The sequence below is a fragment of the Neovison vison genome, chromosome 1 (genome assembly GCF_020171115.1).
Source record: "Neovison vison isolate M4711 chromosome 1, ASM_NN_V1, whole genome shotgun sequence".
Classification (NCBI taxonomy): Eukaryota; Metazoa; Chordata; class Mammalia; order Carnivora; family Mustelidae; genus Neogale; species Neogale vison.
The window spans coordinates 67343856-67369204 of NC_058091.1; the positions used below are offsets into that span (position 1 = coordinate 67343856).

The 25349-nt window shown below is 36.9% G+C and overlaps 2 protein-coding genes across 4 annotated transcripts in view; one reads left to right on the forward strand and one right to left on the reverse strand.

Annotated features, from left to right (window-relative positions):
- The window catches only part of SLC2A12 (solute carrier family 2 member 12), a 53390-nt gene extending 50288 nt beyond the window's left edge, over positions 1 to 3102 (forward strand). Inside the window, exon 5 of one of the 2 annotated variants that reach the window (XM_044248486.1) lies at positions 2086 to 3102. In XM_044248486.1, coding sequence (XP_044104421.1) covers positions 2086 to 2188 — 103 coding nt within the window. In that variant the 3' untranslated portion in view covers positions 2189 to 3102. Of the gene's footprint in view, positions 1 to 910 lie in introns of both variants that reach the window. The other variant, XM_044248468.1, reaches the window with a different exon arrangement.
- A 1794-nt stretch (positions 3103 to 4896) lies between these two features.
- The window catches only part of TBPL1 (TATA-box binding protein like 1), a 34975-nt gene continuing 14522 nt past the window's right edge, over positions 4897 to 25349 (reverse strand). For both annotated transcript variants that reach the window (XM_044248516.1, XM_044248525.1), the window contains 6 exons: positions 14129 to 14307; positions 11626 to 11708; positions 11408 to 11471; positions 7619 to 7722; positions 7418 to 7512; positions 4897 to 5427 (listed from right to left, as the gene is read on the reverse strand). In XM_044248516.1, the coding sequence (XP_044104451.1) occupies positions 5348 to 5427; positions 7418 to 7512; positions 7619 to 7722; positions 11408 to 11471; positions 11626 to 11708; positions 14129 to 14263 (561 nt within the window). In that variant the 5' untranslated portion in view covers positions 14264 to 14307 and the 3' untranslated portion in view covers positions 4897 to 5347. The remainder of the gene's footprint in view (positions 5428 to 7417; positions 7513 to 7618; positions 7723 to 11407; positions 11472 to 11625; positions 11709 to 14128; positions 14308 to 25349) is intronic.

Here is a 25349-nt window from a genome sequence, read left to right on the forward strand (position 1 = left end):
AATGTCCCTTCTTTAGAGTGAGGCCAGCACTGTGATAGTCATCTCCCATCTGTTTCCATTTTTTTTCCTGTTTATTTTTCTCACTAACACTTTTACTACTCAAAATTATATGCTTATACACTTGTCTCCTTTATTAAAAGATAAGCTCCTTGAAAGCAGAAGTCTCTATCTGCTCAAGTAACTGGTTCAATGCACAGGGAAAGAGCTTGGAAAGAGGGTCAAAGGTGGCCTTTGTTTCTAAAAAACGTAAACTACCAGGGCATATTTTTATACTGGTGGGAATAATCCCGTAGAAGAGAACTTCTTAATGCAGGAGCAAGCACATAAGACAGAAGGCAGACAACACAGATGCCAATACAGGCATACTGGTAGAGTTTAAGAAGAGGAGGAAAAGAAAATAGGATCTGGGACACTATCTCCATTAGTTCTATGTAATACTATCCTTGGACTTCGCAGGTAGGAATGCCTTGATTTACTGGGAAGTCGCCTTCCCCACCTTACCTTTTGCATGAGCTTGACCAAAGCTTGGGGTAAATCTGAATTTTATGATACATCAAGGCTTTGCAGTAAAAACGTCTTTTCGGGCAGGCTAAAACCTTAAAGCCCCAGGGTGGTTTAAAAAAAAAAAATAATAGGGACGCCTGGGTGGCGCAGTTGGTTGGACGACTGCCTTCGGCTCAGGGCGTGATCCTGGAGTCCCGGGATCGAGTCCCACATCAGGCTCCCAGCTCCATGGGGAGTCTGCTTTGCTCTCTGACCTTCTCCTCGCTCATGCTCTCTCTCACTGTCTCTCTCAAATAAATAAATAAAATCTTTAAAAAAAAAAAAATAATAGCCTGTACTTTTTTTTTTTTTTTTCCCAAGTACTATAAACTACGAGTGACATTTCATTAGTGCCTTTCTCTTTCAGGAACTATGTGAAAAACAACATTTGTTTTATGAGTCATCATCAAGAGGAATTAGTGCCAAAACAGCTTCAAAAAAGAAAACCCCAAGAGCAGCTCTTGGAGTGTAAAAGTCTGTGTGGTAGGGGACAACCAAGGCAGCTTTCTCCAGAGACCTAATGGCCGCAAACCTTGCAAATGTTGGTAAAGTAGGACAACAATTAGAAGGGTGTCTTTGTACCAAGACACATTGGCCACTCCCATGTTTTCTCCCTGGTGTTGTGGAGGTAGTTTTAGAGACACCCTGAAATTATAAAGGCAAACTTTAACCTCCACCTCTTGAAAGGTAAAGGAGGGACAAGATCCCGTGATCCCTTTCTTACTCTGCCTAGGACTCCAGGTGAAACAGATCCTGGCTGGTTCAATACCTCACACCCTTTTCACAGAGCAGCCTTTGAGAAACCATGAACAAGTAATGCGATCAACTTTTGCCTTAAGGTTATGTGTGTGCAGAGGCCAGTTGCGGCTTCATGATCCAGACACCTCAGTGGCCTGAACACGAACTCACAGGTTTTGGCCCACTATGACAGTACTTGCACTGGGCCTTCTGTGAAAAAGAACCAGGACACAACGTGGAGAGTTGCACCTATGTTCTAGATTAGGAGAGGATCCTGGCTAGGATTTCAGTGATAATTCCTAATTATAGTTCAACAAGTACAAAGATAATGCAGCTTATTTTATGAACTACAGTGTAATACAAAATCCCTTCTATGAATTTTATGTATAAAATATTAAAAGAAACAATTCTGCAATAGTTGAGAAAAGTAAACATTTTTTCCATCCATTTGGAAAAACACGACTAGAAAGGGCTATTTCAAAATCCGGGGACCATTTTTACGTAGTTGTACCTGTTACTAAAACTTTAGAAAAGGGTCAGGCCATCAGGTGATTGATCCCAATCTTTATAATCAATTAGGTGTGAGTTATTAAGTCAAGCTTATGAAACTCTCTCCTTGGAAGGCTTTCATGATGACTTACTAGCTATCCATAGCTTCCTGCAATCCTCTGCGCTCCTCAGGACTATCACTACCTCAGGTGATGGCACACGAGCTGTAACCGATGCGGCCTTGCAGACAACGGCAGATGCAGTGAGTGACATTCAGACAGCAGGACAGTTCCCTCATCATGTTTTCTTCTCTAGGATGAAATGGAGGTCACCGACTGTAACAGGAACTTGGGTTCCCCCACACAACAGTGAACTGCTCTCTTCTGTATCTCTCCAGCTGAATATTGGGACTCGGTGAGGTGTTTTTCCCAACTTGGATATGATGACAGAAAATCTAATAAAGAATCTCGATCTATTTAAGTAGTGACCCATTACATTACTATTATAAGCTATGGGAGACACACGAAAATTTAAAGTATGAATAATCTAACTTGAAAAAGAATAAAACATGTATGGCCTGAAGAATAGAGAATCTTAAGAGCCAAAACCCATTTTGTTATTTAGACTGGAGTTTTCCTATTGGCCGCTAACAACCTGTGCCAGTTTGATGAGGGTACATGATCTAGGAACTCCCCTATAAAATTGAAAGACTATAAATCTATGTAAGTAACAGTGACACTGTATTAGCAGAGACTCAGAAGAATGACTTAAAAAGTCCTGATTCTGAAACGTATTACATAATGAGAATTGGCAGAGAGAGTTCTGAGGAAGGGAGATTTGAGATTTTACTTCTACCACAGCACATTTCCTATGCAAGTTGGAGCATGTTTTTTGTGTTTTATTTTGGAAAGAGAAAGAAAAGTGTGTTCTGTAAAGGATCAATTTAAGAAATTTATTATGAATCCTCAGTGGAATTATATGCGGAGATGATTTAAAAAAAATCAAGACAGGTAATTGATACGAATTTTTTTGTCAAGCACCCCAGATTGTAAGATATTTAACAAAACTGTTAAATGTTCTCTTCGAAGTTCAAAACTGTATATATACATTAGCAATTTCTTGTTTTAGCCATTCATCATAAATGGGTAGGAAACTGTTCATAAACTTAGGTTTATCACTAGTGATTTCAACTGCAGTATCTTAAACACTCCTGTATTCTTCTTTTACTGTCCTGAGTATGTAACTAAATAATTCTGTCTTCAAACAAATTTTTACCCAATACACCCTTAACCAGAGATTTTTGATTTCCAAAAATAAAAAAGGGGGAAAACTTATCATTTGTATGTATATATTCACAGTTTTTATTTATAAAAAAAATTTACAGCACTTGTGAAGAGCCAGCAGAAGACATCAGACGCGCTCATTCTTCCCAGCTTTGTTCAGTTTAGCGGGTTATCCATGACACTTCGCCAGGCGATGCTCACACGGCAGCCCTGACACCTGACCCAGTTAGATTGTCTTTCTTCCTTTTTTCTGAGAAAGCATTTTGATGAGCTACTGATTACCTATTTCTCAAGTTACTTGAATACTGAAAATATTATGGTATCTGGATCCGCACCTTGGCCATATAATCATGTCCCCCCCCACCCCCTTTTCTCTTTCTGTGAACATTACCAAACAAGTTACTTATTACTGTTAGTTAAAGCTAAGTGGAAAATCTCAATTTTTAAAGTAGTCTCCCAGAACCTGTGACTTCTTTACTGAATTGTATCTTCTATATTTCATGAGGTTTACCCTATCCTACTGGATCTTAAAATGAAGCAAAAAACACAATGTAAAAAAAAAAAAAAAAAAAAAAAAACCCAAAAAACAAAAAAAACACAAACAAAACAACAACAACAACAAACCAGGAGAGAGAGAGAATAAGAGAAGTTTGAAAATCACAATTAAGTTTTTCACAAGAAAGAAAATATAAAAGCTAGCCTTTGTCCCCTGACTTAAGAGTGAGAGGCACCGCAGGGGAGGGCATCGAGAGAAAAGGGGATAAAAAAATAAATGTAAAAATAAGGTATGTTTTTCAGTGCAGTATGTAAGCTAGGTTTGGAAGACTTTATAATATCGTAAGGAAAATGAACTAGAACATGGAGGATTAGATGTTGTGATTTTTCATGAAACTTCCAAAACATTTTGAAAACTCAGGTTTTAGTGGAAGATTGTGTTGGAATATTGTCTCTATTAAGTTACTACTAGGAAGTTAATTAGACTCTCCACTCAGCTTTATTTCTAAGTGAAATTACTGTTGGTTCTACTAAACTCCTAATCCCAAGTGGTGCTGCACGGGTGCAGCCTGATCGTGTACTACCCCAAGGCTCTTGGGTGAGCCAGAGGGCCAGTGTTTCACAAATGCATATTTATTTTAACTTTAAGAGTAGCAATCCCAAATACTGAATAGTCACTCTTCAGCTCCATTAAATAAGACACAGCAAGGGGAAAGACCTATCTTGTTAAATGGCTTTCAAGTTCAAGTTGAACTGTATTATAATTATACTGTGGCACAGAGGCAGCTTGTGGGCACTTCTTGTTAAAACAGCACAATGTATCAACTCCTGACAAGACTCTTAGTATAGCCTTCAGCACCAACCTAAGATTACTACTTTCCTACAACTAGAGGTGAGTCTTAACCAGAATAACACAAGTATATATGAGGTACAACCCATCACAGCTTCTTTCTCATATCCATCTTGTAGGTAAGAGGTTTTGCTTCTTAAAACTACACCTTTATAACTTTTAAAAGATATTTAACATTTTCTATCATATTAAATTAGCAACATAAAACATTATGCTTAATCTATAAATTTCTACTCCGGTTTGCTCCCTAGAGTTTATATACATACTTTTATTTCTAATCTGCAAGAAAAAAAAATCCTATTTAATATTTGGTAACAAGAGCAGTAAAAGATACTATACACATGTGGCATATATATATTTACAAAATACACTTCAAAAAGAAGCCAACACACTTTAGCAAAAGTCTAAGCTTGCATAGATTAAAAAGAAAAAAGAATTATGAATACAATTTTTGTTAAAATAGAAAATGGGGAGTAAAAGTTACAGAATGAAGAGAGATCTTTTCCAAACTTTTATTTGTGCACATTCAATTGAAAAAGATAACTTTTACAGGTTCTTTGGTGCCCATATTCAGCATACAAAAATGTAAAAGACTATTCACAAATAAAACACATTAGCTCAAACTGGGAAGAAATAATGACAATAACGAAACAATTTAAGGTAGTGCACACTGTGACAGCTCTGCTTACGGGGACATGAGAATTACTGCGAAAATAAATAGAATGTCCTTTTGTAAAAGCAGCAATGTCATGTCTTGTAAACTTCCTTTTTATATTACAGCAAGGTTTGAAATAAAATCCAAAGGGCTTGGAGCTTACACTGTAGCCGTGAATGAATAAAAGAGTCTATTTCCTCAATTACTGTTGGTCCAGTTTTCCTTTTGTTTTGAGTCCAATGTGCAGGTTTTAAAAGGTGCTCAGTTAGGAATTCTAACCAATTACATGATGAATTATAAAATTTCTTTCCTGCTTTCAAACACAAATGGGTAAATCTGTTCCACAGCAGTTGCAACAGCCTTTACGTTGGGCCCTGTAACGGAAAAGGGGGTGAAAGAGCGCTGGAACTTGCATTTCCCAGAAGGGAAGACATTCACATAGTTTAACTATCATAACTATCGGACTGACTGTTTAAAAAAAAGATCTGCACTTTACATAATTATACAGCCAGAACACAAGCCAACAGAATAACATTTTTTTCTGGACAATTCAAGGAAATCTGAAACACAAAATGCTGCTATTCACCTCGTTTTAGGGCAGTGTGAAGACAGTATATATAAAAATACAAAAATCTGACAGCGCTGTTAAATGCTGATTAAAAAAGAAATGATGAAAGGGACTGACATTTTGGTCACTATCCTCTTGGTCATTGTAGCCTGGCTTTTGGTTAGGATACTGCTGATGCTCACAGCTCGCAGGAGTACTGAGGAACCCAGTAAAGAAGACAAAGCTGCTTCCAAAGTATTGGGAAACCAGAGAGCTGTTATTAACTAAGTGGTCTAAACTGTCCCCCCACCCAGATTTACTAGTCCTCATTACCCACCACCTGTTTAATATTCATCTGGCCACTCATCGTCACAGCTTACTCAGTAAATTAGGGAAACACACATGCAGGAAGGAGGTGAGGGTATATGTGAATTAATCCATATAATGCTTGGGATAGCTTTTTAAAAAGGTAACCTTCCATTTAAATAGCTAAAAAGAAACATAAAAAGAGACAATGGAAATATTTTCATAAAACTTATTTTGAATAAAAGCAGTTTCACTAAAGTACACTTAATTCTTTTGAAAGATGCTGAAAACGTACATATTATACCCACTATGAACTCTCTGAAGGTACTGACCACGTGTTATCCAGGTCTGTTCCTTCCTGATTCCCCTCGCCTCCCCCACACAGGATGGTGCTTTCCCTGTGGGAACTACTCAGAATCTGTTCACTGACTTGTTAATGTTTCATAGGATGTTACAGATGTAAATATGTAATGTATACTAATTAATCCAATTATCCTCTTTGTTATTATATTAATTATCTATTAACTCAGTAAATATAGATTTATAGGTACTTATTGATAGACTTTGGGGCTTCTCCGAAGTCTGGGCTCCAAAAGAAAGAGAGAGTTGAAAGAAGGGGACACATGGATTTATTCCCTGTCACTCCATTTTAAGATTCAGATGCTGGCAGTAGGCTTTAAAAGTTTCCAAGGAAGATGTGAAAACCCACAGGATGAGTCAAAACTAAGCTTACCTGCTGAGAGTCTAAAGGTGTCAATAATGTGTATTTTCCTCTAAGGACTAAAGGAGTACAAAGAAAATTCAAGAACCCCAAAGAAAATGTCCTGAACTTATTTTAGCCAAAGATTGGGCCTGACTCCTAAGTGATGTTTCTATACCATTTATAAATACAGTACCTTTAAAGCCATCCTGTGTGCTAATGCTCTCTATGCCTAGTTGCTTGAAACCACCACTTCTAAATACTTAGACTCAAGAGATATAGAACAAAATACATATGAAACATGACAAACAGTTACCAATGATATTTGACTATTTTACTTACGTAAAACCTCTTCTCTATTAAGTTTATAAAATGGGTTTCTCTTGAATATTTTAAATGCAAGATACCACAAATCAAAAAAAAAAAAAATCACACTATGAAAATATATACTGAAATATTCTTAATAGCTCCAAACTGGGAACTATCCAAATGCTTATGGACAGTGTAATTCAGATCCTGGATACTACACGGTAATAAGAATGAATGATCTCTAACTATATAGAATAATATGGATGAATCTCACACTAAAATAATAATGAGTGGAAGAATACTGACCTAAAATAGCATCTATACAATTTTAAAACTGTATATAAAAGTAGGGAAAACTACAGTGTTAAAAGTTCAGAGACTGGTTTCCCTTGAGGAGCAGAAGTGACTGAAGGGGACAAACGAGACATTATTTCCATTTTGATATAGGCACCTCATTCAAACCATAACTGACCATAAGCTTGGGTTCAATATCATAAAATACCTGTTACTGTGATACTTCCTGTTGAAAAAATCTGTAATGTAGCTCTTAGAGATTTTATCCGATAGCACACAGCAGGATGAAGTTCAGGTTCATAACTATACCAAAAAAAAAAAAAAAAAAAAATCACAATGAATATAAATATTTGCAGGCTGACAAGTCATTACAAATTTGGTAAGTTGTCTTGACTCGGCAAAGACCCACCTGGCATGAGGTCTGTTGTTCTTCGTGAATTCCGGCAAACGGATTTCAAATGGCATGTTACACACCGCCAAAACATTCACAACCTTAAAATCTGTAAATATTACCTGCAGGAGAGAAGGACAACTCAATGAATTGTTTTGAAACAAACAAAAAAAATTATCAGGAAAAAAAAAAAACAAAAACCCCTGCTCATCAGGGCAACTATAAATAACTGCCTCAATCCTCTAGCTTCCTGCTCAGCAGGGAATAGGCTTCTCTCTCCTTCTAACCCTCCCCACCAGTAGTTCTGTCTCTCTCTCTCCAATAAATAACAAAATCTTAAAACAAAACAAAACAAAACAATTAGAGCACATGAATAAGTGCTCCACATCACTCCGCATCAGGGAAATACAAATCAAAACCACAGTGGGACACAACCTCACAACGGTCAGAATGGCTAAAGTTAACAAGTCAGGAAATGACAGATGTTGGCAAGGATGCAGAGAAAGGGGAACCCTCCTACATTGTTGGTGGGAATGCAAGGTGGTGCAGCTACTCTGGAAAACAGTGTGGAGATTCCTCAAAAAGTTGAAAATAGAACTACCCTACGACCTAGCAATCGCACTACTGGGTATTTATCCTAAAGATACAAACGTAGTGATCCGAGGGGGCACGTGCATCTGAATGTTTACAGCAGCAGTGTCCACAACAGCCAAACTATGGAAAGAACCTAGATGTCCATCAACAGATGAATGGATAAAGAAGATGTGGTATAGATATCTACAGTGGAATATTATGCAGCCATCAAAAAAAGAAACCTTGCCATTTGTGATATGGATGGAACTAGAGGGTGTTATGCTGAGTGAAATAAGTTAATCAGAGAAAGACAATTATCATATCTTAGTGATATGTGGAATTTGAGAAACAAGGCAGAGGATCATAGGGGAATGGAGGGAAAAATGAAACAAGATGAAACCAGAGAGGGAGACAAACCATAAGAGACTCTTAATCTTGGAAAACAAACTGAGGGCTGCTGGAGTGGAGGGTGTGGACTGGAGTGGAGTGGGGTGGCTGGGTGATGGACACTGGGGAGGGAATGTGCTATGCTGAGTGCTGTGAAGTGTGTAAGACTAATGAATCAGAGACCTGTATCCCTGAAACAAATAATACATTATATGTTAATAAATAAATAAATAAATATTAAAAGACAGTGGGGGGGAGAATTAGAGCACACAAGAAAGAACAAGCACATCTTAAACATCGATATGATATAGTATTTTAGATTACGAGTGATTTCTTAATGCCATGCAGTTGACTCTGAACAACAGAGGGATTAGTACCCCGACCAGTCAGAAGTCCACCTGTAACTTCTGACTCCCCCAAAACTCAACTACTCATAGCCTACAGTTGACTGGCAGACTTACCCATAAAACAATTAATACATACTTTGCATCTTATATTATATATTGTATTCTTACAATAAGGCTAGAGAAAATAAAATGGTATTAAAATTTTAAGGAATGGGGCGCCTGGGTGGCTCAGTAGGTTAAACCTCCGCCTTCGGCTCAGGTCGTGATCTCAGGGTCCTGGGATCGAGTCCCGCATTGGGCTCTCTGCACAGCAGGGAGCCTGCTTCCTCGTCTCTCTCTGCCTGCCTCTCTGCCTACTTGTGATCTCTCTCTCTGTGTTGAATAAATAAATACAATCTTTAAAAAATAATAAAATTGTAAGAAAGAGAACATATATTATACTATGTTTATGGAAAAACATCTGCATATATGTGGATACACATAGTTCAAGCCTGTGTTATTCAAGGGTCAACTGTAATTAAAGGGAAATAAAAGGCCAAAAACTTAATCAAAAAATTAAATGAAACCTGAGATAGCTGCATGATTAAAACACCTGGGTATCTGAATCTTATGTTTAATTTTTTTAATACTTTAGTATATGTGCTGCCGAAGCGAGCACTAATTTTTTTAATACTTTAAATGGGATATTTAATCTACAAGGATAGGATAAAGAAGAGTGATTAAAAATTTAAAGCAGAGTTCTCTTTCTAGAGTCAAAATGGAAAAGCTGCCACTCAAAAGTCAATAAATACTGAGTGTACTCTGAGCTCCAAAGGTCATTTTCTTATATGCAGTAGAATAGAATGATATTTCTATGAGTTTAGTTAGTTTATGTTTGTTTTTTTGGGGGGGGCAGGGTGAGAAAACTGTGTTTTTAACTGGGATTTTCCTCAACACTTCCAATGTTATGCTAAGACAAGAAGTTCCAAGGCTAAAAAGTAACTTCAGCCACTCCTACCAATAACTTGAATACCATAATATCCTACTATGTTTTGAAATGTTCCCAGTAAAACCACACTTCTGGATTAACTGTTCTCCAGCGGAGTACCTGCACAAGGCAGTTGATGAGTCACAAAACTGTCCAAAAGGGCACCACCATCAGTCAAGACTCTCAATATCATCACTTTCCTCAAGCACCAACCCTCCCCCTACCCACTAGAACTTTGGTACCTTTCTAGCACCTGCCACCTCAAGGAAGATTGAAGAAGTCAGACAGAAACTCAACTTTTCATCAGTGTTCATTCCATCCAGCCTGGACCCACCTCTTTGGGGACCACGGCTCATCTTTTTCTTTCATTTACTCATCACTTGCAAGCGATGTAAGAAGTCCATAATACGTACTAAGTTTACTCAAATTTATGCCTCCATAAAATTATATTTGATAAAGTTAACCTGCTAGCAACAGTCACTTTACATGTGAGAGCCCGCCAACCAGTGTGTACTTTTTGTGGATCAAACCACAGATTTGACACAGCAAGCCAATCTTATAAATGTCCTTTTTATACAATGTGCATTTTGTTTAGAATTTATGTCATTTTTAATACCTCTGATTTTTACAGAATGCAGGCTTTTCTGACTCCTTATATACAGGTGTATAGCTGGAATTAGTTATTCATGTGAATTCTTTTCAACTTATAATGTAGCTGTTTCTAAAGCACAGATTACTTAAGTTTGGCATATTTTAAATAATCACAATATCCTATTATAATGGTAATGTTCCTACTATAATGGTAATGTTCTCACTAACCATAATACAAGGAACACTTTACTCTTAGCCATCAAATGCCTAAATCTATGCAGGTTCCATTCTAGTATCTTTTTTCTTCTTTATAATTTATGTGATAGCTATCTACAAATAAAAACAAATACACTTTAACTTTTTACACATATGCCCTACTCTCTACTCTCACCATCCCGACATACCAGTCTTGAGATGATCAAAAACAAGATCTTTTTGGTGAGAAGTGAACAGCCTAGAAGAATTGAAAAGGCAGTTGATTTGTAAGGCAGTAAGTCTCTCAGTGAGCAAGGGGTTAGCGAAAATGCCAAGGTCCTTTACAAGTACTCACATGGTTTAGAGTTTGCTACTAAATTTTTGTACTGAAGGACAGTAAGAAAAAGGTCAATCATGAAAAGAGTTATCTGTGTGATTTCTTTTTTTTCCTTTAAAATTTTTATTTATTTGAGAGAGAGAGAGGGGAGAGTTGAGAGCATGCACAATCAGGGGGAGTGGCAGAGGTCTCAGAGGGAGAAGCAGGCCATCCCCAAGCAGGGAGCCCCGAGGCAGGGCTCAATCCCAGGACTCTGAGATCCCAAACTGAGCCAAAGTCAGACATTTAACTGACTGAGCCACCCAGGTCCCCATCTGTGTGATTTCCTTAGTCTATCAAATTAAAAAGTTTATCTCTATAAATTAAATCCTTTAATATTTGTAGTTTGGATTTTTTAAAAAAAATGTTACCTGAAAACCTAGTTTCTGAAGACTACGGGCTAAACGTCTGGCACCAAATTTAGCTTCTTCTTCACTATGGTTTTAAGGAAAGAAAAAGATTGTCAGTTACACAGGAAATAAATTTTATACTGACAAATATGACAAACTGTACACATGATTTCAAGTCTAGGAAAATATCCTTTCCATGAAGGAAAAATTTTAAAGTAAGATATCCAATTAAAATTTACCTTGTTGCTCCAGTGCAAATAATTTTTCCTGAGGACCAAATTGTAGCTGTAATTCTAGGTTTTCTCAGCTTCATTAATACTTTCTGCAAAAGAACAAAATAAAACACACGTTTACATACTAAGCATTAATTTTCACTTACGCTCCTGCTCCATATGGCCATTTCAATAAAAGTGTATCTAGTACTCGATGCTTACCCAAGACTGAAATAAGTAATTGCTCTCCAAATCACCCATTCTGAATTTAAGTACCACACTGAACACAAAGGACATATTAATTAAAAAAGAAAATTAATTAAAAATACAAGGTCTATATCAACCTCTTACTATATACTTGAAATCTTATACTACAAGCAGGCAAACTTTTCAACTCTCATTCCACCCTGGCCACGTAACTGGAATTTGCAATTTGCATGGATCCTTAAAGATGCCAAACGTATTCAAACCTCAGGGGTTTTGCAGTAATTGTTAATATTTTCATGTGGCATAGTCTTCCCTCAATATTCTCACTTTCATTCAAGTCTCTCATCAGATGTCAGATAAAGAGGTCTTCCCTGACCAACGAAGCACCCATCCCCTCACTGCTCTCACCTCGGACCCTACTTTATTCTGCTTCATGGTACTCATCATTGTATTGTATCTTACAGTTGAGAGGACTACTACAGATTCAAGTTCAATATACAAATCTTGAGCATAGGACAAATGTTGGAGCTAGAGATGTAATTTTCCTTAGATATGAAAGGCATCTGAAGGCTGTGGGTTTGAATGAAATCATCTACAGAGTGAGTATAAATCAATCAAGGACTAAGGTCCAAGAGAACAACGTGAATTTAAATTTTTATTACCATTTTTCATTTATGGAAAATATCATATGCCCATTATGCATAAGAGATAAATGTTTACTGAATACTGTAACATATAAATGAATTGGATAATTCTCCTTAAAACTTCTGTTACTTTTCAAGTTTCACCCTTTCTCTGTCATATGTCACATTATCAAATGAGAAAGCTATAATGTCTGGAAGGATAAAATTTAACAAAGAGCCAAATTAAACTTCAATTAAAAGATATTATCAAATTTCATACACAAGTGGCTGAGAAACACTAAACTGAGTTTATTCTGCATTTAACTGTCTTTCACCACCACCACCTTATCCATCAATTCAGCTTTTTCAATTAACCTCCTATGAAAAATGACTTCCCTATCACATGGCATGCTCAAGTTCCAAAGCAGTATTAGGCACTTTATTAACCTTCTTAGCAGGTATCTTCATTCCTTTATTTAGGTGACGATGGCAAGACTGATGAACTTGAAAATCTTTAATTGTAGGTCATTGCAATTTTTAATTGAATTTAATTCATCTTAACTTAGTTTCTAGAACTAAGAGCTAATGATAATTTACTGAGGTATACTGGCATCGAATTTTTAGAGCTTAGAGACTTCATATACATTCATAATTTTAATAATAAATGTATAAGATCTATATCTCAACATCATTTGGTTTATAAAAGCCAGTGAAAACACACTGTCCTTTGTAATATTAATCTCAATAAGGTTAAAAGCAAGTTATCAATGCTTCTATTTTAAATAATACAGGTCTAACAAAAACTAAAATTAATACTGTCCAGGTTGGGATATGAACCATATTATTTTCAGCAATTTATTCATAAAGAATACCAACTATTTTGGCTAAATAAAGAGGGGTATTAACATATATTACAAAAATCACAACATATATATTATAGCATCATACATGTCATACATCATTCATGTAACCAAGAAACTATATATATGAATATTTTTAAAGATTTATTTATTTATTTATTATTATTATTATTTTTAAAGATTTTATTTATTTACCTGACAGAGATCACAAGTAGGCAGAGAGGCAGGCAGAGAGAGAGGAGGAAGCAGGCTCCCCGCTGAGCAGAGAGCCCGACGCGGGACTCGATCCCAGAACCCCGAGATCACGACCCGAGCTGAAGGCAGCGGCCCAACCCACTGAGCCACCCAGGTATTCGAGAGAGAGAAAGTGAGAGAGAGTGGGGGGAGGGCTAAAGGGAGAGAGGAACTTAAGCAGACTCCAAGCTGAAAGCAGAGTCTGACGCGGGGCTCAATCTCAAGACCCTGAGACCATGACTTGAGCTGAAACCGAGAGTCTGACACTTAACCAAATGTGCCACCCAGCAGCCCCTAAAAAATTATATTTGAATAAGTATACACCAAGTATAAATGTCTCCTTCTTCATTTAAAATAAATTGAAAGAACAATCAAATTCTAGTAGCCTGTGAATTCTTTGCTGAGTCCTGGAGATGGGGAATATCCAAAAGCTGACACTTCAGGGGAGGAGGGGCCACTTCTACAAGGCTCAGGGTTGTATTCAGTACAACTGGCACATGGTAAGGTGCTCATAAACTATCTGTATAGAGAATATGTTTTAGTATATGATTCATAGCACTATAAAATTAGTCTATGCAGCATACATACCAAAATTTAGATACTTACTCCAACATCACGCTTATAAATTACATTTGCTCCCTCCAAAGCAATCTTCCTTAAGTTCAAATGACATCTTGTTCTAAAAACACAGACTACATTTGTAATTAGAATGTCCAATGCAACATCACTGTCTGCATCCATTGGGGTAGTTTAAAAACTTAGCTTCCCACCACGAAGATCACATCCTGAGAAATAAAACAAAATAAAGTAATTAAATATTCTGTTAATTTATTTTTCACAAATAATCCTGAAAATAAAAATATAAGAAATTATTTATTTTTTAAATGCTACTCAAAGCAAATCATGTTCCTTTTGTTCCCCATTAAAGTCATTTTTAAAAAGATAACAAACATGTCATATAAGATCTTTCAAAATTTGGGACTAACTTGTATTCCTTACAATTAATAAGGAACTTTTACATGCCAGGAGCCTACCAGACTCATCTCCTGCTCCTTGCCTTTACAACAACTATGTTTCAGGTGTAGCACATTTATGGCAATTCTCCAAATATACCAAGTTCAAGGGCTGGACTTTGTGGTCCCAATGTCCAATCATTAATGGTACTATAAACCACCTCATACAACTTGCAAGGGTTAAAAAAAAAAAAAAAAAAAAAAGGACCCACTTTTCCTCTATTTTAGGTAATTGGCTTACTTAAAGGAGAAATATTAATTACATTTGTTAACAGATTTTTCTCATTTACCAGTCATTCATTCATTATTTACTTATCAAATATCTTCCATACACCGAGGACACCAGAGGATGAAAACGAGTAAGACAAAATCTTTTGTCTTCAAGGAGCTCTGGCAAACAGCACAACACAATTTTTGTCAAGATTTCAGTCTTCCAAAATGTACCTTTCAAAACTATGAGATGAGCATTTCTATAAACAATCAAAAGTGAGCCATAGTTTTTACTAAGTATACGACCCTTATCCAGCTAAAAAACGCTCTTGGACTAGGATTCTATGTTTATTTATTTATTTGAGACAGTGTACATGCACGCACATGGGAGGGGCAGAGAGACAGAGAGGCAGAGTCTCAAGCAGATCCCGCAGAGCCTATGTGGGACTCAATCTCACAACACTGAGATCATGACCTAAGCCCAAACCAAGAGTCCAAAGCTCAAGTGACTGAGCCATGCAGGTGTCCTTGGTTTCCACTTCTTACAAAATAAAGTAACAGTAATTCAGCTTAACTAACACGCAAAGAGAAAACCGGAAAATACTAATATTACCATTATAATGACCTTTAAAGAGTCGTTGAAACTGCAATATGAAAAACCAGTATTCTTTATAAGGATTCAAATTATTATACGATGAAAATAATGCAGATGCCCAGAGTCCCAACGAAGAAAATTCAAGCTTGTTTTCCTGTCTTTTAGTATCTGATAGAACACAAGTCAGACCCAGCCTTCCAGCACCTCTCTGGGACGACGGAGCATTCAGCTCTGTGGACCACTTCTATCTAAGCCTTATCAGGTTCTCTCATGATTATGTTCCCTTCAATCTGCTTATCTTCTTATTTTGTTGTTTTCTGTGTGTCTGGGCAACCTCAAATAATTTTTATGTGCCAGGATGGGGCAGGGGTAGCAGTGGATAGCTAGATGGGTAGACAGATGCATAAAGAGGACAGAGTCAGTTATCAATACTGATCTTAAACCGTGGGATCAATAACTGACTCATCACTTAACCAGTTATGAGAACGCGACAAGTTATGCAATCTCTCCGGGCCTCGGTCTTCTCATTTGCGGCATGAAATACAGTGCCCTACCACAAAGTGTTGTAGGGATTACAGAGAAGGTATAAAAAGTACCTAGCGCACATATCTGATAACATTAACACAAAAGTGATGTTACTATAGATCAAGTAAGTTTAAATCAGCAGGCAGAGCAGAGATACCTTAGTATCGTTTCCCATTATTCTATTAGAACCCAGATATTGAGCCACCTAGACCTCACCATGTCTCCTATATTGCTATAAAAACTCTGCACTAACCGTGAGGTGAAGAAGCTCTTAGTTGCTCACCTCAACACCCATCCCATCCTTCCTTCACAGTGAACAGAACCCAACAGAATCTAGCTGGGTACACTGTGGGAGAAATGAATACTCAACATACTTCCAAGGCTCCCTGCTAACGGATATAGCCCAGAGGCCACATGGCGCTGTCATGGTTAATGAAATGTAAAATGAAATGGTTTTGTGTCTTTTGGGAAGAAAAGACTGCTTAGAGTGATCAAACTAAGCCAGCAAAGACCCCGTTGTGCTTTTCCACCCTTCTTCACTTTTATTGCCTGGAGTATGGATGTGAGAGGTGGAGCTCAAACAGGCATCTGGGATCATGAAACTATGTGATAAGGACAGTGGAACAGGAAGAAAGACAGAAGATGCCCGAATGGCCGATACAGTGAGACTCCTTATTATCACTGCACTTCCTAATTCCAGACTTGATGACTGTGAGAGAAAAATCAATTTCCATACCGCCCACCACACGTTAGACTTTTGTTATATGCTGCCAAACCTAATCCTAATGGATATACATCCCATGAGAGAGGCTACAGAAAGCACTACTTAAAGAGAAACTATGAAGACACTATGTCAAATTTACTGTTTCACACAGATTTTTTTTTTACATCAAACAGGTTAAAACAAATTAAGGGGAGAATACAAAGGCAATATATAGGGTAAAAATAAGACTGGGTATAAAACAAATCTTGGTGAATGCAAAGGAATCTCAAAATTAATACAAATAGAGGATTATGTCTATACTTTAGCAACTTAGATTCTAAAAATGAGGTTGCAGGCATAGTTCATCTTAAGCTGTTCAATGTTCATATTTTATGTGACTATAATCTGGCAAGAAGCCTCAGAAAATACTATTGCTCTCATAGGTTTTAAATCAAGGATATAACATGAAGTCAGTACTTAAAAAAAGAAAGCAACATCCTACATTTTTGAAGCATTACAAACAACTGAATGGTGAAAAGCTCAAAGCTTTCCCTCAGATCACTCTGAGATCAAGAATCAAGGATGCGTACTCTCACAACTTGTATTCAACACAGTATTGGAAATCCTAGCAAGAATAATTAGGCAAGAAAAAGAAAATGCATCCAAAATGGAAAGGAAAGAAGTAAAATTGTCACTTCTGGTGGATGACAGGATGTTAAATACAGAAAACCCTAAAAAGACTCCACCAAAACAGCTATAACTAATAAACGGATTCAATAAAGTTGCAAGACACAAAATCAATATATAAAATCTGTTCTGTTTCTATACGTTAGCAATAAGCTATCAGAAAGAGAAATTTTTAAAAACTCACTTTATAACTGCATCAAAAAGAATAAAATACCCAGGAATAAATTTAAGCAAGGAGGTGAAAGACCAATACACTGAAAACTGTAAGACACTGATGAAAGAAACTGAAAAATAAATAAGTAAATGGATATACCATACTCAATTGAAAGAATTAATATTATTAAAATGTCTATGCTGCCACAAATCAATCTACAGATTCAATGCAATCTCTATCAAAACTCTATTGGTATTTTTCAAAGAAATAGAACGAACAGTTCTAAAATTTGTATGGAGCCATAAAAGCAATCTTGAGAAAGAACAAAGCTGGAATCTGATTTCAAACTATATTACAAAGCTACAGTAATCAAAATAAAATGATACTGGCATAAAAACAACAAAACAAAATAGAGTTTGGAAATAAAACTCATGCCTATATAGTCCACTGATTTATGAAAAAGGAGATAAAAATATACAACGGGGAAAAGACAGTCTCTTCAATAAGTAGTGTTAGGAAAACTGGACAGCCATATTCAAAAGAATAAAACTACACTATCATATACCATACACAAAAATTAATTCAAAACGGATTAGAGACTTAAATGCAAAAGTGGGAATTATAATACTAGAGGAAAACAGGTGGTAAACTCCTTGATGCCAGTCTTTGCACTGAATTTTTGGATCTAACTTTATTATTTTAAGTTTATTTATTTATCTATTTACTTATTTGATAGAGCGGGAGAGAGACAGAGACTGTGCCCACAAGCTGGGGAAGGGGCAGAGCGAGTGGGAGAAGCAGACTCCCTCTGAGCAAGGAGCTGGGCCTGGGGCTCAATTCCAGGACCCCAAGATCAGGACCTGAGCCAAAGTCAAATGCTTAACCAACTGAGCCCCTGATTTTTGGATCTAACTTTATAAGCAAAGGCAACAAAAGCAAAAATAAACAAGTGGGAGATACACCAACCTAAAGAGCTTTTGCTTGCAAACAAAATGGAAAGGCAACCTACAGAATGGAAGAAAACTGTTGCAAATCATATACCCAATAAGAGGTCAATATCCAAAAAATATAAAGAACTCCTATAACTCAACAGTAAAAACCAGACAAAAATTTCATTTATATGAAATCTAAAAAAACAAAACAAATAACTAAAAAATACAGAGAAGAAACTGGTAGTTGTCAGAAGGGAAGGCAGGGGTTGGGATGGGTGATATGCAAGGGGATTAAAAGGTACAAACGTCCAGGTATAAAATAAATAATTCACTGGGGTTAAAAGTACAGCACAGAGAGTATTAGTCAATAATACTGCAGTAACTTTGTATGGTGACAGATGGTCACTACATTTATCATCATAAGCAATTTGTAATGCATATAAATGGGGAATCACTATGTTGTACACCTCAAACTAATATAATATTGTATATGTCAACTATACTGCAATTAAAGAGGAGGTTAAAAACAAGAAATACCTATTGGAAAATAAGAAAGAAAACATAAATGACTTAAGCATTTGATCCAAGAAATCAAGTAAATAACAATCACAAACATATAAGGAAGAAAATAATAAAACTAAAAAAGTAAACATGGTAGAAATAAAAATTCAACTCAAATCTCAAGATTCTAATAGTTTTTTAGAGTATTGATAATTTTCCATTTTTTGTACAGTGTAGTAAAACACATATATTAGTTACTATAAGAAAAATAAAGCTAATTCTATTTTGATTTCAATTATTATCAGTAACTTTCTCACTGCCCATTGTTTAATCAGGTGTTCTGTCCTGTGTCTCAGGTAAATGCCTACTATGAGTTGTCAAATATTTTCTTCTAATAAAAAGCAAAGTTCAAAACTGCACCTGTCTTAACTTCAGGAAATGTTATATTTTTAGCTTTTTATTAAATGCATTATAATTGTGGTCGAAAGTACAAACTTCTGGTAAATAAGTAAGTCCTGAGGATATAATGTACACCCTGGTGACTAGAGTTAATACTACTGTATCCTGTATTTAAAAGCTGATAAGAGATTTTAAAACTTCTCATGACAAGAAAACAAGTTTGCAAGTATGTGTGGTGATGGATGTTAATGACATAGTGTGGTGATTATTCTGCAACTCATACATACATAGAATCATTAAGTTGTATACCCGAAACATAATGTTACATGTCAATTGTATCTCAATAAAAACTTTTAAGTCAGTCTTAGAAAAAAATGCATCATAGAAGTGGAAGCAGCTTCCTCCTCACTCAACGATTTTAGGGATAAGAACAAATTTATGTTTTAGGTTTTCTGACTTTCAAGCGGTATTTAAAAACAGTACTCAGCGAACCATCACAAACTGCAACCTTAAAGCATTACTTGGAAAACACCGCCACCTCCTGGCTCTTAAGACAAAGTGCATCAAAGACTACAGGTACACCTTGCCAATATTGTGGATTCGGTTCCAGACCACCATAATAAAGTGAAGAACTCAATAAAAAAAGCCAAAAAAATTATCTGGTTCCTCAGTGTATATAAAAGTTGTGTTTGCACCATACTGTAGTCTATTAAGTGTGCAACAGCATTATGTTTACAAAAATCACTATATGTACCTTATTTAAAAAGTACTTTATTGCTAAAAAATGCTAACCATCATTTGAGCTTTTAGCAAGTCAATCTTTTTCCTGGTGGAGGGTCTTGCCTTGATGTTGAAGGCTGCTGACTGATCTGGTGGTGACTGCAGAAGGTTGGAGGTTGTGGCAATTTCTTAAAATAAGACACTAATGAAATTTGCCAGATGGATTGGATCTTGCTTTTACAAAGAGTTTCTCTATAGCATGGGATACTGTTAGACAGCACTGGGCCACTGTTAGAACTTCTTTCAAAATTGAGAGTCAATCCTCTCAATCTACAAACCTACTATTTCATCAACTAAGTATATGTAATATCCTAAGTCCTTTGCTGTCGCTTCAAAATCTTCATAGCCTCTTTGCCAGGTATAGACTGCATCTCAAGAAAACTTTTTTGCTCATCTGTAAGAAGCAACTCCTCATCCATTCAAGTTTGCTCATAAGGTTGCAGCAATTCAGTCCCATCTTCAGGCTCCACTTCTAATTCTCATTTCTCTGGCTTTTCCTACCACAGCTGCAATCACTTCCTCCATGGAAGTCCTGAGCCCCTTATCATCCATGAGGGTGGACAAACAGGGTCTTCCGAACTCCTGTTAATCTGGGTATTTTGATCTCTTCCCACAAATCACAAATGTTCTTAATGGCATCTAGAATGGTGAGTCCTTTCCAGAAGGTTTTCAATTTCGTTTGCCCAGATCTACCAGAGGGATCAGTATCTGTGGCAGCTTTAACCCTATGGAAATGTATTTCTTGAAAAGTAAGACGTGCAAGTTGAAATGAGTCCTTGATCCATGGTCTGCAGAACGGCTGCTGTGTTAGCAGGCATGAGAATAAAATTAATTTCATTGTATGTCTCCATCAGAACTCTTGGGTGACCAGGTGCATTGTCAATGAGCAGTAATATTTTGAAAGGGATCTTTCTTTCTGATTCCTCAACAGCGGGCATAAAATAGTCAGTAAACCATGTTGTAAATAGATGTGCTGTCAGCCAAGTTTTGCTGCTACATTTCTAGAGCACAGGCAGAGTAGCTTTAGCGTAATTCTTAAGGGCTCTCGGACAATCAGAATAGTGAATGAGCACTGGCTTCAACTTCAAGTCACTAGCTGCATTAGCCCCTAACAAAAGAGCCTGTTTTTTGAAGCCAGGCATGGACTTCTCCTCTCCAGCTATGAAAGCCTTAGATGGCATTTTCTTCAATCTAAAGCTGTTGTGTCTCTATTTAAAATCTGTTGTCCAGTACAGCCAGCCTCATGAGTGAGGTCAGCCGGATCTTCCGGGGAGCACGTTGAGCTTCTCCACCAGCACCTGCTGCTTCACCCTGCACTTCTCTGTCATGGAGACGGTGTCTTCCCTTAAACCTCATGCACTGACCTCTACGAGCTTCAGACTTCCTTCAGCAGCTTCCTCAGCTCTCTAGTCTTCACAGGCCTGAAGAGAGTTAGGGCCTTGCTCTGAATTAGTCTTTGGCTTAAGGGAATCTGGTGCCTGGTTTGATCTATCCAGACCACTTGAATTTTCTCCATATCAGAATGCACACATTCATTCCTGTGTTTACTGGAGTAGTACCCTTAATTTCCTTCAAGAACTTTTCCTTTGCATCCACAACTTGACTACCTGGCACAAGAGAACTAACTTTTGGCTTACCTCAGCTTTTGACATGCCTTTCTCACTAAGTGTAATCCTATCTGGCTTTTGATTTAAAGTGAGAGCTGTGTATTTCTTCCCTTCACTTGAACACTTAAAGGCCTAGTTTCAATATTGTTGTGTTTCAGGGAATGAGGGGTGTGAGGAGAGAGAGGAAAGACCAGTGGGTGGAACAGTCGGACATGCACAATATTTCCCAAGTCTGCTGTCTTACATGGGTACATTTTGTGGTGCCCCAAAACAATTATGGAGGGACATCCAAGATCACTGATCAACATAACAAATATAGTAATATTTGTTATGTTGATCAGTGATCTTGGATTAATAATGAGTTAAGTCTGAAATACTGAGAGACTTATCAGAGTGCTGGAAAGATGGTGCCACTAGATTTGCTTGGTGCAGGGCTGTCAGAGCCTTCCGCTTGCCAAACACACAGTATCTGTGAAGTGCAATAAATCCAGTTATGTCTGCACTACATTTTATATCTTCTACGCCAGGAAAGATATTTAAGCTGAAAAGGCTACAATAAACATTGTCATCAAAACAAGGCAAAAATACCCCTAAAATCCAGTAAAAAGCCAAAAGAACAAAACCAAATAAACCTGAGGATATAGAAAAGTAGATTCTAGCCACTTCAAGTGTATTCGAGTGGCATCTGAGGTTACTGAGGGAGGGGCCTCCAATGCTCTAACCACAAAATTACCATCCATGATTTGAGGAATGGCAGAAGTAGGGGAAGAATGAATATAGAGCAATTTGCAAACAACACGAACCCTCATGGTCTCCTGGAAATTGGTCTTTTCTACAAGCGAAGCATGCCATCCAAGTAATCTCTTATTCTTTATGAAGCTCTCAAAATAGCACATTAGGAAATAGATATTTTGTGCCCAGATTCAAACAGATTACTTGACAGTGTCTCAACACATGTCTGTGACCAAGCTAACATTTGCCTTCTAAAAGACTGTTTTTTCACATCTCTTTAATAGCACAGGAGATCCCTTAATTATTTTCCTCTTCTGGAAATCGGTGGTATCATTGCAACCTCTCAAGGTGCTTTTAGGATTAAATACAGTTATCTATGTCCAGTACATAGCATACAGTATATGTTCATTAAATGGTAGCTATTACTGTTTGATGGATTCACAGGTAGTTGAATTTTATGGTCAGATAGTATTATTTAATGAAGTGACACAAAACCTTAGAACAGTCAAATTAACAGATGGAAAGAGTTGAGATCTCAACAGATTAGGCAGGGATCAGCAAACTATGGCCAATGGGCCAGTGGCTATTTTGTAAAAAATAGTTTTATTGGAACATGCCATGCTCAAGTATTTACCTGATGGCTATGTGACACAGCTGAGCAGTTATGAGGAAGACCAAATGACCCGCAAGTCTAAAATAGATACTGTCTAGGCCTTAAAAAAAAAAAAAAAAAAAAAAAAAAAGTTTCTCAATTCCTGGGCTAGCACAATGAGGCAGTATCAATAAAATAAAATGTAACACTGACAAATTTTAAAGCCCACATTTTTATTAAGATAAACAAAATATCTGCTTGTCATGGTCCTTGACTGAAGGCTGGTTTGAACAAACCAGCTGGAAGAAATATCTGAGAGCAACCAGAATGGATCTGAGTGGTAGATGATATTGGGGCATTACTATTCACTTTGTTACATAGAATGATAGAGTGCTTATGGAGACAAATATGCTTATAATTTAAAGATGCATACTAAAATATTCATGGAAGCATGCCATGTATATAATTTACATTAAAATACAAGAATTTTTCATTGTCTGAACTATGAGTAACACTAGATTTGGGTATGGTTTCAGATGGCCCCCTAGATGTTGGCACCTTCCCACAGGAATCAAACAAATTGGGACGAACTACTCTGGGGTACAGAACATATATGGATAGTAGATATAATTGTATTTTAGGACCAAAAAATGCTGTGCTACTATTTAATCTCAACAATTATTAAAACTAGGGGATAGATATGGGGGTACCCGTTATAATATTCTCCCTACAATTCTATCTGAAAAGTCTTTAATAAAAATACTTTAAATCACACTAGGTCATACTAAGCCAACATGAAATTGTAATTACTTAGAAAACAAACAAATGAAAGAGGGGTTAGATAGGAGTGTCCAGAGCAAAGGACACGCGATAGCCTTTTTTTGGTGACTGAAACATCTACAATGTCCTAACATTATCATTTAAAGAGGGCAATGATAACCAGATATCCAGAGGAAAGTAGGATGGTATGAAATATAAAAATAGTGTGTGAGGGGGCACCTGGGTGGCTCAGTGGGTTAAGCCGCTGCCTTCGGCTCAGGTCATGATCTCAGGGTCCTGGGATCGAGTCCCGCATCGGCCTCTCTGCTCGGCAGGGGGCCTGCTTCCCTTCCTTTCTCTCTGCCTGCCTCTCTGTCTACTTGTGATCTCTCTCTGTCAAATAAATAAATAAAATCTTTAAAAAAAAAAAGTGTGTGAGGAAAGTCTCAGGACATTTAGCACAGGAAAGAAAAGACAGCAGTTGTTCTCAAATACCTGAATAAAAAGGAACCTGAGAGAACCAGTTAAAGTCACATAGAAGATCTATCAAAGCTACACCAATAAACAAGTACCTGCAAAGCAGTAGGCTCTGCAGAACAGAAGTGTCGAGAAAAGGGGCAATGGGGCTAGAGAATTAACCAACAGTTAGGAATGTTACAGGAGTCTTCCATTCAGTGGATGAAAAGATTAGGTGGTTTCTAAAATCCCATCTAATTTTAAAATCCCAGATTCTAACATCGTAGAAGCAGACATGCTATAGACACACTTAGGAATTATATACTAAATTCCGATTTTAGTTCTAAAGCTATTATGTTAGTTTAGTTAAATTAACATCCCAATTCTCAACTTACCATTTTCCCTTCAACATTCATTTGTGTTCAAAGGGGCACTAAGGAAGACAGGTGTTAGTTAGCAGCACTAAGGGGCAAAGCATAGGCACATGACCCAAACCCCAGTCCTTCACTCGTGTGGCAGCGTGCCATTCCATCAGAAGGACATCATCACGCATGGCACAAAAGCTTAGATTTTAGGGGGCCATCCTTAGGGTTGGCATTTTTGTGTTCTATCCGCAGGAAGAAAATTTTACTAACAGTAGTCCTGGCCTCAAAAACGCTTGTACTTTCCAAAGGAAAGGATTATGTATTACGCCACCTGTATTACATAAAACATTTAACAAATACTCAAGTATGAAACAAAAAGTATCTGATATACAAAACCATGATCACATTAAGTTAAACAGAGAGTTAAAGCATCTTCATTACTTTTGCCTCCACCTACTATCTATGTCTTAGTCTAAATACCAATTCTGAAGACCAGTAAGCAGGTAGCATTCATGTAAACAGCTTGCATCAAAATGAACTGTTAAAATTTTTTAAATCCATATTAAGAAAACTAAAAAAATACTGTTTTTTGTTTTTTTTTTCCTGGAAATTAACTAACAACAACTGGGGCTTTGTCAGCAACTATCTACTTTAAAAAATAGTTAAGGAAAAAATATTATGCTTCGGTCAACAAAAATATTTGTAATGGTGCCTAAAAGGTAGTGGAAGAAAATTTAAACAATGCTGATTTTCTGAATGAGTGCTTAGTAAAAGATATGCCAATGGTTTACATTCTTGTGAAAAAGTTTCAGTTAAA